The following is a 14518-nucleotide window of genomic DNA, read 5'->3' on the forward strand; positions in this document are numbered from 1 at the left end:
AGGATGAAACTGATTTTTTGTTTGAAAGAAGAGGGTCTGTTCTTTTAATTCATATATTGTATGTTTATATATTTAAATAGGAGCATTTTCTGGAAGGCATTAAACTTTTGTGAAAATCATGAAAAATGCTGGCGGCGAAAGAGTTAATGAGTCATGGGTGTGTTTTTCATGCAATAAACCAATGAGAGTCTCCCATTCCCTTTAAATGCCAAATGCATTTGCTATACAAACAACATGGCGCTTGGTGTGAAAATTATAACTGCGTCAGGCTGAAACTAGCAAAAACATTTGCGTCGCTCCTGGTGCTGCATTGCGCCGGGTGTAAAGCCCGGGATACACTGCACGATTATTGGCTGTCCCAGACGAAAGATTGCCATGGTCGCGATTTCTGTGATCGTGGCTCTCCAACGGTGGTCCTATGTCGTACAGTGAGAGAGGTTCAAAGACGGCCGTTCTCCTGGTCTTGCGTCCAAAGATAGCCTACGATAGTTTTCTGGCAGTGTCAGAAATTCGGCATGATCACCGCACAGTGTGTTTGCTGCTACGACCTGCGCGCCGGTATTTGTTTACCACGAGCGCATGCTGGTGACGTTGCGCAACGTGTGACGCTGCCGCCGAAGCTTCCGTGTCATCATCGTACAGTCTACATGCCTCTCGTATCCGAGTTAAACGATACATGTCGCACAGTGTGATAAGGTAATGATCTTATAAGAGGACAAAAATCGTGCAGTGTATTCCGGGCTTTAGATAGGGCCTCGTTTCACTGTGTGTACATACAATACATGGTGTCCTTCTCATGTGTGGTGGATTCAGGTGTGTGTGTGTTTTCTAAATGTGAATAAAATAATTGACTGCATGACTAAAGATGACTAAAGGTTTATCAGACCGTCGTGTAAATCTCCGTTTCTCTTTTCTTGCATGGCGAGTTCGAAGCTGCTATTGAGGATTTTGTTGAGGGTGCAGATCCAGTCGTCCATCTCAGTTTCAGAGTCCGCAGCCAGGACATATTCACTCTTATCCTGCATCTTCAGCTCGAAGGCGAACCGCCGTACACGGTTATTCTGCAAACACACACATACAAACTATACGTTACCATTAGTCTTACATACAAACTCTCTCACTCACACACTACTGTATAAACAATACTTACTTCAAACGCAATGATTTACCCCACCTGTCATTTCTCACAGGTCAGGAAACTGTATTTAGAAATATTGCTGGTGTTTATTAGGGCAAATATCAATATTTTAAACAGTTTGCTCTACACTACAGACATAAATGATTCCTCAAATCAAGCTGCTGGATGAGGAAATGTCTGCTTTTGACCTTCATACAATAGCAGCCAAATCAAAACAGCAGAACATCAGAGATACGGACATGACTTGAGCCAGAAATTAATCAGCTAGCAAGCACACAGAACATCCTGAACCCTTTTAAACCAACTTAACTATACAGCAAGACCCTGGCAACCGACACTGCAGCGTTCCTGTCACAAGGATTATTATTTATAAGACATTGTGTTCGAGAGCAGTCTCTCTCTCACACATTACAAACACATCATTATTTAGTTAAATTCATAGACATCCTACAGAATTTAAACCCAGTCAATGTCAATGTGGTTTCATCAGATGAAATTTGGGGTTTGAAATGCACAAATCACTTTAGCATGGGACTAATAGTTCAAATCCAGTGGTGGAAAATTCCTTTCAATATAGGAGAGACAATACACAAATGTGTATTGGGGCAAAGTTTTCCTACATATGAAAGTAAAAATATCCCAGCCGTCCATACTGGGATTTAAACTTCTGCTCAAATCACACAAACTGATGTGTTTATCATCCATACGCCCTCACGGCAGGCTGAATGTAGGAAACAGGAGCCAGAGAGATGATGAGATGATTTCCATATGGAGAAATAAAAGTCCAGCCCTGCCCAGAGCAGAACTCCACAGGGGTCAATATGATTTTAAAGGGACTGGTTTAAAAACATCATGCTAGAAACAATCAGCCAGACAGAGAAAATCAACATCTGAGGGGTTGATGAGGGGTCATCAGCAGTCTGGGATTTCTCCAGCAGCGGCTGCGGGCGTAAGATCACAAATCCAAAAAAGGTTATTTACTAAAAAGGCGCAAAATAAATAACACAGGCGCAACAGCTGATTTTCATAATGACCAACACAATCACGAGAGCAGCGCAAATTAATTAAGGGTTGCAAATAATCAGAGCTGATAATGTGCAGGTGATCTACTAACGCCTGATGTGCTTGAGTTCAGCACCACAGACATCACCGGGGAAAATTTGGATTGTGGAATCCCAGCTAACAAAGCCAAAGAACTGAAAAGAACTGTAGGACAAAAAAATGAAGGTTTACAAGATGTTTTCACACACCTCCTATAGCCCTTTCTCACAGTAACCGGAAATACATAATCGTCGTGAAAGCGGAGTTCCTGTCAAGCGTCAACACACTAGAAAAACACAAACCCGGGCAAGTATAAAATGGATCAAAGAGTTTACACAACTTCGTTAATGAATTTGCCAAATATTACATTTGCTGATGTGACACGACTAACAGAGGAAATCTTTTTCCATGAAGAATTTGTCTATAAATATCAAGGTAAGTAGAGAGCGAGTCTAACTGTAACTGAACTGTCAACTAAAACAACACATTATTAGCGTGTCCACTTACACATAATGTATGTATAGTAGATGATATAGACTACCTTACTAAATCATTACAGTCTGCTTTGAATGAAGCATTATGGTACCAATTACCTTCAATTACTGCCTATGGTTGTCCAAGTGAACGTCTTGTGTGTAGCAACAATAACGTTAGCCGGAAGCTATCATTATTAGTTAACATTTTTGTCTGGTTATGTCTGTGATCGTATGTTTGTGTGTCGGGGTGAACTCGTTCCAAGAAAAATGGGTAGAGACAGCATATATAATCGCGTTATTGGTGTACATGTAAACTGGGTCAATGAGTTTAATAAGAAGACGAGGTTAGTGAAAATCACAGAACCTGAAACAACCCCAACAAGACGAGTGATGACATTACATCACGCTAACATCACCAATGTGATCATGCAAATACCTGAACATGTTGAGACAGAGAGCTCAGAAACGGTGAGGGTTAAAACCAGCAATAAAAAAATAATACATATACAATAGCTTACTTAACTTAAACCAGGTCAGAAAGAAATTATTGTTAATTTATGCATCATTCATGCTTCTTAATATGTTTGCCTCACTGAATCTCATGCTGAACTGTTGTCTCCTCACACTGTGTCTCTGTTTTAGCTTTTAGTAAATAGCAGTGGTCCGTTCAGGCAGACGGGAGGAGGGGGGTTGTCAGGGGTCAGAGGTGGAATTCAACGGATACAACTCATTAGAGATAATGACAAAGCAACACATGAAGGGTGTGACACTAACTAGTTGACCAGACTTATGTAATTATGTCCGTAAAGGTTCCAAAAAGTTCCAGACGAAAATAGCTCAAGGAGGGTGGGTGTGTAAAATGGGAATATTTTGGGAAAGTATGCGGAAAATGTTCTGCCAGAAAGAATGCATATCACTAATGAAAACACGTCTCACCACCTTTCTCTTTTCTGTGCCTTTCCATCATACCTAGCTCTTCATGTTTCTCAAATGGGCCATTTTGAACAACTCTGTAGCATTTTGTAAGATTATGCTTTTAGGACGCACAAGCGTGTGCCCAAGGGCGATTGTCCCCCCTCTCTACTCCCCCAGAAGCACGCACTCACACTGTACTTTGACCAGACTTTGGGGTCAAATGGGGTTTGATTTGGATAATGTGAGGGCACCCTCAATCTACTTAAGGGACTATTTCACTTTCATTAAAAAAATCAAATAATTTATTCACCCTCCATTTATGTCATCCAAGATGTTTATGTCTTTCTTTGTTCAGTTGAGAAGAAATAAAGTTTTTTTAGGAAAACATTCCAGGATTTTCTCCATACAGTTTACAGTTTCAATGCAGCTTCAAAGGGCTCTCAATCCAAAACGAGGCATAAGGGTAAAAAATGTACTTTTGAACCACAACTTCTCATCTGGCACTAGCCGTGTGATGTGTCAGCATGACTTTACGTATAACGTAATCACGTGGTGGAAAAGTCACACATGACGTATGCAAAACTATCGCTCCAGTGTTTACAAGTGTGGAGAAAGAGGACCGTTCAGCTGTTGTTGTATGTGAAATAATATTAATTAATTAAGTCTTTGTGTCAGTTTATTGTTTAAAATGGTCCACAAGTGTGCGTCACACAAGAAGTACTTTCGGCTGGGATCGTTTCGAGCCCTTTGAAGCTGAATTGAAACTGTAAATTGTTGCGGTCCACTAAAGTCCACTATATGGAGAAAAATTCTGGAGTGTTTTCCTTCAAAAAACTTTTTTTTGACTGAACAAAGAAAGACAAACATCTTGGATAACATTGGAGTAAGTAAATTATCAGATTTTTTTTTATAAAAGTGGGGTAATCCTCTGGGGTTTCTCAAAATGTACTGTTTTATTACTGTGATTTTAAGACTTTTGTATGTAAATGTCCTCTGTTATGATTGGTTAACTTCTATGTCATTAGTCCCTTTCACACATACAGTCTTTACTGGTAATTTACTGGTAAATTGCCGTTAACATGTCATGTGTGAACAGAACCTTTCCGGTAAATCAGTGCTCCCAATTTACCAGTAAGACAGGTTGTAAGATTACCAGTAATTTACCGGTAAGCGCTATGTGTGAACGAAAATTATAGAATTACCGGCATTTAGAACGGACGACGTCAGACCGTGCTGACAGCTTCGGGCCAATCATAGCGTTTTAATACAGATGACACGTTTACCCCCGCACTGTTTACGGACGTTTCCACACACATGCTGCTTGAAAGTTGAGCACACCTGAAGTTTACGTCCACATTTCTTCACCAAAGTTGTTTAAAACAGCTTACCGCCGAATTGCCGACGTCCTTAGCACGCCCTCTGTGAAGCCTAAAGTGCAAACTGTTGTTAAAAACGCATTTTCGGTTTGACGTCGTCTCATTGAATGTTGTTTGGTCATGAGCAACTTTGCGACTGTCTACCACAGACGTGAAAACAACAAAATACGGACCGTGGTTGTGAACGACGTGGATTGTTTACAAATACAACACTGAGCTCGCCGCGTGCTACAGGTACTTCCGCTTTCTCAACGAATTTACCGGTATTTTGATACTGATGTGTGAATGATGTCTTACTGGTAAAATAACGGAACGCCACTGCGTGTGTGAACAGCACATTTTTGAATTTACTGGTAAATTCATTCTGGTAAATTAATGGTAATTTACCAGAATTACTGTGTGAAAGAGGCTATTGTGTTCATCTGAGCTGGTCAAGTAACTAAACACTAAATAGGGATTGATATTGTATGTAAGTGAGGGCATTAGCATATGACAAGAAACAAGTTACAGCTTTAAGATATTTTAGGGGTCACCTGCACGACGCCCATGCAGGAATCCAGAAAGATGGTTCCTTTAGGTTCTTTGTTGATCTTTTCATCCTTGTAGAAGTTTAGATTATACGAGCCGTCACCCAGCTGAGTGAGGTGAAAATACCTCCTTTTGAACGACTGAGGGAAATAAGAAAAGCGTTAATGAAACGTGACGAACACACACGCGTGTAGACGCAACATCACCTCAGAAACGAAGAGACTCACCCTCATAGAGACGCTGATAGCGCTGTTCACATTGCCCTTGTGCAGCCAACCCTGTTTGATGATACCGCCCTTCTGAGAACCCAGCGAGGATGTGTCCTACAAACACACATCACATCACATAGATGATTCAGATCCAAGCTTTGTCTGTTTGATCATGCAGCTAAAACAAACGTTAAAGTGGGAGTGAAAGAAGAAAGAAGAACAGAATCCAGACGCAGAGCAGAACCTCAGATAAACTACACTGTAGAGTAAACAGCAGTGTAAGATCATCTACAGCTCTACAGGCGTTCATGCGTTTTATCATCATGTTTCTATAGATGAGCTTTAAGTTATGTTATAAGGCACTGTTCCACTTTAATTAGGGATGCACCAATATGGAAATTTTGGCCGATACCGATAACCGATAATTCTTTATACTTGGGGGCCGATAACCGATATATATATAGGCCGATAAATATTCCTATTAATTTCACAATGAAAAACTCCCAGACTGCGGACATCTTGTCTTTGCGCTAGACTACCATACTCCTCTTAAGCCCGCAACACGTGTCATTTTCGTGCTATGTCACAGAAAGCACCAATCAAAACTCCACATGGCCAGCAATGAGCAAGTGAAGTGGTTCAACAAACCAAAATAATCCATCATTTATCGGCTTTCATTTATCGGCCTAATTTTGCTATCAGACCGATAACCGATAATATTAAAAATAAGCAGTCATCGGCCGATAACGATATGTCGGCCGATATATTGTGCATCCCTAACTTTAATCAATCATACTTTGCTCTATCAGTCCATCTGGGATCTTGTAACCTTTGATGCAATTCAACCAACAGTGACAATAGTTGTGTAACTTGGAATTCTGTCTTATTTCCACAATATTTTCATAATGATTACCATAAATCAGCCTGGACGAATATGAGAATAAATAGGCAATAGAGACCTTCAGACCTCACACAGATCTCTGAGGTTTAGGAGAAACAAGGAGGACAACGGGAGGTAAAACTGCACTGGATCAGTTTCACTGACTCACTGATTAAGTGAGTTTAACTGAGCTTTTACACTATGCAGACACACAATGAAGCTTTAGAGATGAAATTGTGTAACATGACTTTAATTCTTGACATAAATGTGCGGGTGGGCAAAAGGAGATTGTTGGATGGGAGTTTAGATGTTCTAAAGACCTCACACAACTGCTTTCTTAACAAACATACTTTCTAAAGCATAATCTGAGATTTCCAGTCAACAGATACCAAACTTTTACAGAAAAATATGTAAGGAATAATTGACGACGGGCCATTAAATTATAAGATAATAATACACACCCTAGGTGGTTAAGTCATTACACCGCGGGTGTGCATTATTTTCGAATAATTCAAGGACCGGAGTCAATTATTCTGCTTATACCATGGTTACCAAAAATATTGCTCTGGTGCCTATTTTTAAGACATTTTAAAGGTTAGGTGTGTGGTTTATTGAAAAATAATTAACACCCATGGAACCTTTCTTAACCAATAAGAATAAAGCATTCAACAGCCCTGTGGTATAACAGCAAATAAATGATCTCTCAACAACATCACTTCTAAGCCATTTTTGTCATCTTTAAAGGCAGGTGTATTTCAGCACATGAACTATAACATGGAGTAGTGGTGAGCGGGGCACAAATTAACACAGGGTTAATGGTAACGCGACTACTTTACATGTTTATACAGGGCCGAGCAATCTGTGATTTTGGTCTTCTCTTACTATCAGAAGATCTCTTGTGAATTTGTGAAAGTTTTGTAGTGTTTTGGTTAAGATATTGAACAAAGAGTGTTTTGTAGGCATAGAAGAAAATTTCTTCAGCTTATGTTTTCTTCCATTTCTGAGTTGGGTGTAAGTCGCCAAATCCAACCTTATATTATTATAATCACTGTCTTGTTACCTAAAACGTAACACCATTTTGAAACATGTCAGCAATTCCTAGTAACTGATGGCTGGGATTGAAAAGATTTTTACACAGCGGGGTTAGTTGTCACACAGTGTAATGTTGCCTTTACACCAGCCGCAGCAGAGGCGGCAAAAACGCACTATTCGCGCATAGTTGGACGCTTGAATATTTGAATTTAAGGGCTCGTTATAGTTGTGCGTAGGTCCTACGGCGTAGGTTCCGCGTCGGTTTTCATTTATACTTTTGCGTCGACTGCTGGTAGGCAGTAACCACGCGTGTAACCACAGTAGCAACGCGACCATCAAAGAAGAATAAGGTTGGCAAGTTTAACCCACAAATGAAGAAGAAACAGCAACTTGTTGTGTATGATTTGAGAAGACCAGCAATGATGGAGCGACTTTTGTTGCAGTTTGAGTAAAATCACTCCTTAACTTGGCTCATCTTTGTTTTCACCGTCGCAAACGGAAATATCTATGACACAGTTTTTTTTACCTGATGGAAGGGGTTCTGGTGGACCAATCACAGCGCGTGCAGTCCGTGTAGATCTGACGGGCTGTTAAAAATTTTGCGAGGTGCAGGCTACGCAGAGCTACGCACAGGCTATGGATAACCTACGGCATAGCTGAAATTGTAGTCATTCAAGACATTGGAGGGGCTTCTGCGACTCTGCTGAGACTCCGCTCGCTTTCTGTAATCACGTCACTACTACAGCAAGGTCCTGATTGGTTAACGCGGCGCGGAAATCCGCCAAAGTTCAGATCTTTCAACTCGTTTCCCGCAGCAACGCTCAATTCGCGTTGACCGCGCCAAAGGATGCCTAATCGCGTCTTTGCATTGACTTAACATGTAAATCACCCGCCTTTGCCGACTCTACCGCGGTTGGTGTAAACACAGCATTACAATGAAGCCTCAGGTATACAATGAGAATGAAATGAAAACAATGTAAATACTATTCATCAAAATGATAACTGTTAGTACAATATCAGAGGAAATAACTCACAATTATCATTTTTTTGTCTTAATTGTGTAAATCTATTTATATTGATGCATAATACATGGATGGTTAGATGAAGAATCATGGATGAATAAATGTGTGGATATCTATCTATTATAGGCAGATATATAAACAATATCCACCAACAAACTAAACAACATTTTCTAGCAGGTGTTACAACAAACCCTCTGTTTGTTACAATGAACTCCACCAATGGGGTAAGTTGTTACGTTTGCACTCCTGTCACTTCCGGTGTAATTGTACGATAACGGTCCAACAAACAAACTTTAAGTGTTCATTTGGAGCAGAGATGTGTGTGTTGATTGTGTAAAAAAATTATTCATCTAACTTAAACGTTTTTGCAATGATAGAGCCAAAGCCAAAAAGCGTTACTTTGTGCCCTGCTCTCCCCTACTAATGTCAATGACAATCAGAAAGTGTCTAAATACATTTTGTGTACACCACAGCACATCTATTGGTTTATTATTCTTTCTGGCACAGAGAACGGTGCTAGCACCAAAAAGGTTATGGGTTTGGTTTCACAGGTATGCACTTACTGATAAACACATAGCCTGAAGGTAATATAACTCACTTTGGACAAAATTGGACGAATCTTTTGATGCCAAAAAACACTCGTGACACACAGACACACACAGCTGCAGGATCAGTCAGCACACAAATGAGTCTAACAGTATCTTCACAGCTAGAAACCCTTAGGGTTATTCACAGTCCTGAGTCAAAACCTAACACACATAATTATACTAAATTCCTTAAACCTTCGAAGTCACACTTCAGACTGTATTACCGCACACATCTGCACTAAAAGAGGATATGTGACTCAATGCTGAGTGGGAAGATATTCAATACAGATAAAGCTGTGGGCTGGGTTGATGGAAAGGAGAATTCTGGGAAGGGTGAGGCAGAAAAGACAATATCAGGTCATCAGATGTGACCTTAAACAAGCCTAAGAGCATGCCAGACTACATCTCAATAATCATGTAATCCTCAATAGTATGTGAGATTGGGATCAGAGATGGGAAAAACCTGTACTGTTTCTCTATTGGGCCATCAGTGCTTGAGTTTTGGTGTAATGTTATTCACAGCCCCCAGCAACAGAAGAAAGAGTTTATGATGGTTATAATGGGTTTAGCTAGTATACTCAAGTTATTTTACTCAAGTTTCTTCAACCAGGTGTGAACAGGCCTTAATGCAGACAAGTATGCAAATTAAAATGTAGTTTAGGATAATTGTTTGTTAGTGAGAATGATGGCTACGAAATAAGAAATCATGAAAGATTTTGTGTGTGTGTGTGTGTTCTCACCTCATCTTTGTCCACATCTTCATCCACCTCAAACACATGTAGTGCTAAATTATCAGGTCTTGACACTTTTCTGTGAATAAAACACACAATAACACACAAATACAATCAGATTTATTCAGACACAGCAAATGAAATACAATCCTGTTTTGGGGACTGTTTAGAGCTGGTCTATTTGTAACCCTTTATAACTTTTACTAACCAGATTCATAGATTTTCTATAGAAAATGAGTTCGGTTTTTGGTCAGTTTGCAAACCACACATTACACCTTAACACCTGGCCAAAGTATATCATCTCAGCATCTCTCATGTCTCAGCATCTTGCTTGACTTATCACACTCCTGTCAAACGTGAACTATCCCAGTTTAAGTCAACAAGTTGTTTAAATCACAAGCCTAAATAAGAGCAACAGTAAAAGCAAATCTTTAATCACTAACAGATATTTTTTCATAATATAAAACAGTTTGTTGGTTAATATACATTTAAACTTAAAGGTGCCAAAGAATGCATTAAATAATATATGTTAAAGGATTAGTCCAGATAATTTACTCACCACTATGTCATCCAAAATGTTGATGCCTTTCTTTGTTCAATCGAGAAATTATGTTTTTTGAGGAAAACATCCCAAGATTTTTCTCATTTTAATGGACTTTAATGGACCCCAACACTTAACAGTTTTAATGCAGTTTAAAATTGCAGTTTCAAAGGACTCTAAACGATCCCAAACGAGGCATAAGGGTCTTATCTAGCGAAACGATTGTCATTTTTGACAAGAAAAATAAAAAATATGCACTACTACAACTACAACTTCTCGTCTTCCTCCGGTCCAGTAATGCGCCAGCGCGACCTCACGCAATATGTCATTACGTCAAGAGGTCACACATGACGTATGCGAAACTACGCCCCAGTGTTTACAAGTGTGGAGAAAAAGGACCGTTCCGACATGTCAACTGATACTAATTAATGTCTTTGTGTCAGTTTATTGTTTAAAATGGTCCGCAAATGTGCGTTTCATATATGTAACACGTGACCTTTCCACATCATTACGCAATGACGTAAGGTCGCGCTGACTCGTCACACAGCCGGAGGAAGAAGAGAAGTTGTAGTTTAAAGGCTCTCTAAGCGAATAATGTGCGACGTCACTTCCTGTTGATGTTTGAACTGTTTTCAAACAAACGGAGCGTAGCTAACGCCTCCCCCTCCCTCTCCCGTCCGTGCTTTCATGAACGCGCCCAACCCCCACCCCCAAATCCTTCTTGTCGTTTATTGGCTGGAACACTTTGTTATGTTTTGTTGTGCTACTATGTTGTTATTGCCGTTTGTCGAGCCTGAGCTGTCTACAGAGATCGAGTTTTTTTACAGTTTGATTAGCGGTCAGGTAGGAAGCAGATAGTGAGGAGATGTTTGCTGTATGTAACAAAAAATGTTTTATGGTCTAAAACGCGTGAATTCGCTTAGAGCACCTTTAAAAGTGCATATTTTTTATTTTTCTTGTCAAAAATGACAATCGTTTTGCTAGATAAGACCCTTATGCCTCATTTGGGATCATTTAGAGTCCTTTGAAACTTCATTGAAACTGCAATTTTAAATTCCATTAAAACTGTTACGTGTTGGTGTCCATCAAAATTAGAAAAATCCTGGAATGTTTTCCTCAAAAAACATAATTTCTTCTCGACTGAACAAAGAAAGACATCAACAATTTGGATGACATGGTGTTGAATAAATTATCTGGATTTTTTTAAGAAAATTGACTAATCCTTTAAATTGTTTTCTGATATCTACATAGAAGGTATGCCTTTGTTACTTTATTAAGTGCAAAAATGATCCAGAGACGGTTTTACATGAAATGGTCTATTATTATGTTTGAGTCTGTATCAGACGAAGATACAGATTTTGAGGAATAATAAATTGTTTGGAGATTGTTAATGGACATTTCTGAATGGTAAGTTTGTGTTTTTTTCAGTATGGACCTGCAAAACGTAACTGTAACGTCAATAGCAGAACTTCAGCCTTAACTATAGCATTAACTAGCATATAGCACTCAACTCAACAGTCACAACTTTTTAGCATTGTAACAACATTGTTATTAATTTAATGTGTAATTTAATGTTGGGGCGTACATCTCGACTGTAACATCACAGTTGGTGTTATGTTGAGACTGAACTGTTTTCCAGCGGTCTTTTGCATGCACGAGGTCTACATAAGAAGGAGGAAACAACCGTGTTTGAGGCTCACGAGATGTCATTACCATGTACAGAACTTTTATTATTCATCTATGTCTAGATAAATACAATTTTACATTCAACAGCACCTCTGAAATGATTGGTAACACTTTACAATAAGGTTGTATTTGTTACCTTTACTAAAAGCATTAATTCATGGTGCATTAACTAATGTTAACAGATACAACTTTTAATTTTAAAAATGTGTTAGTAAATGCTGGGATTAAAGGCGGTGTGCGTGATTTTTGAAAAACACTTTGGAAAAGGGAGTCAGGCTGAATACCAAAACACACTGTAGCCAATTAGCAGTAAGGGGCGTGTCTACTAACCGACATCATTGTCTGGGTTGCGTATGAGTGGGGCGGGTCTATCAAAAGAAGGTCCAGATTCTATTGGGGTAAGGGCGTGTTTGTTTAGGTGATTTCAAATGTCAACATCATTCATGTTTGATAATCCATTTACTAATGTACATAAAAACAACCTTATTGTAAAATGTTACAAAATAATACATTAAGTTGAAATTATATATTTTCACATATACTGTTTATTTCAGAACATGTGAACTTCTGAATTGTTCAACATTATATAATGTCTCTGAATGACTTTATTATTGAAAAGCTGGAAAGTAATCAGACTGGCTGTTCTCTCATACGCATGAACTTTGTCTCAATAAAGGAAAGACAAAAATCCAGATGGTAATTTAGAAAGTTAAAGGTTATATTGTGGAGACAACTTTATTGTTACACAGAGACTCATAAAATCACAGACATACGCACACATTCCCTGCTCATTCCAACACAAACATCTTTCCACGGTCCCAGAATTACACAGACAAACACACACACACACACACACACACACACACACACACACACACACACACACACACACACACACACACACACACACACACACACACACACACACACAAAGAGACAGACTTGTTCAGGGTCTTACAAGGGAAGTTGACGGAAGTCACTGGAATAATCTTCATATTTGTAATTCACCACATGCCAGTCCGAGATGTAAGTCTTAATGCACTGTAGGAAGAAACACAACATCATTAGCATCATGCTTCTACTTTGTTTGTCTGTATAATATTTCAGTTTAAATAAAAGATTATATATTCTGACAATCCAAACCCTCTATAAATGTATAGGATTTAACTGATTCAGTTGTGCTACAGATACATCAAGCTGGGGTGCTTTATTAAGAAACCCAGGTTTGATTCTGACCTGCAATGTGTCTTAGCCCATCTCTCTCTCTCTCTCTCTCTCTCTCTCTCTCTCTCTCTTTCTCTCTCAATAAAAGATGGCAAAAAGCATGCCAGCTTGATGTGTAACCTTATCACAGACTGCTCATCTCTGTTTTGACAGCAGAGAAAATCTAATATTACTATTTTTGGGTCACTGTTTCAAAAAGTCACACAGTCGGATATCATTTATTCAGTGATCGCTTTGCTCTGTGTCCAATCTGATGTTTTTTCATGGTGAAGGAAAGCAGATGAAAGACATCCCGCTATGATTCCTCAAAGCTAAACAAAAAAGCTTTATATAGATCAAAACACACGGAAGTAAGCAGCCACTAAATAGACTGAATATTGACTACATCAGCACAATATTAGCATCACCATCTCTGAATGTTGAGAGTCACCAGTGACTGATATTAAATCAACATACACACAAAGTTCAGCTCTGTTTAAAAACATAGCCAGGTACTCATATAAGAAATGTGTCAATGACATGACATGCATATGTATTATTTACTATAAAAATAGACTGATAGATTTATGACATGTGTCACTTTATTCTATTAAACCTATTTAAATACATTTTCAGTATTTTTTAAACACTAATTTTTGATTTGGTATGTTGCAACTTGCCAAATGTCAGGTGGAGCTGTTAAGATGATTACAAACTCAAGATAAGATACTTTGGCATTACTTTATGTTTGAAATCTCTCGTATAAAACAAATTTCACAATTATAAGTGGTTGTTGGCAGGATCTTTGAAAAACTTTTGTTCAACAACTTGGATGTTCCCCAATGTCAAGGTAGTACAACCGCATTCATGGAACTTTTATTAAGAAGTTAACAAGTATAAAGAGTAAACATGATATCCCAACCCCAGGTGGTCTTTATGGCTAAATGAAAAGTTTCTGTCAAACACTGAAAAAATACTTTAAAGTAATGCGTAGTAGACTGGTACACTCTCTGTGTCAGGTGGTACAACCAATGTAAAACTAAAAAAATGCTATTTTATCAAACACATTTTAATTGTATTTAAAAAGTATATTTATGAATTTGATATCACAGACAAAAGTTTATACCTGCATCCAAGTAGAACTTTGTTAAAG

The 14518-nt window shown here is 38.7% G+C and overlaps 1 protein-coding gene across 4 annotated transcripts in view; it reads right to left on the bottom strand.

Moving 5' to 3' along the window:
* LOC129451420 (dedicator of cytokinesis protein 9) overlaps positions 1–14518 on the bottom strand; it is a 113665-nt gene that overhangs the window by 45873 nt on the left and 53274 nt on the right. For all 4 annotated transcript variants that reach the window (XM_055214511.2, XM_055214513.2, XM_055214512.2 and 1 more), the window contains exons 4-8: positions 13121–13203; positions 9945–10014; positions 5702–5797; positions 5480–5614; positions 887–1061 (exon numbers count right to left, since the gene is read on the bottom strand). In XM_055214511.2, the coding sequence (XP_055070486.2) occupies positions 887–1061; positions 5480–5614; positions 5702–5797; positions 9945–10014; positions 13121–13203 (559 nt within the window). The remainder of the gene's footprint in view (positions 1–886; positions 1062–5479; positions 5615–5701; positions 5798–9944; positions 10015–13120; positions 13204–14518) is intronic.

Source organism: Misgurnus anguillicaudatus, chromosome 17 (assembly GCF_027580225.2).
Source record: "Misgurnus anguillicaudatus chromosome 17, ASM2758022v2, whole genome shotgun sequence".
Classification (NCBI taxonomy): Eukaryota; Metazoa; Chordata; class Actinopteri; order Cypriniformes; family Cobitidae; genus Misgurnus; species Misgurnus anguillicaudatus.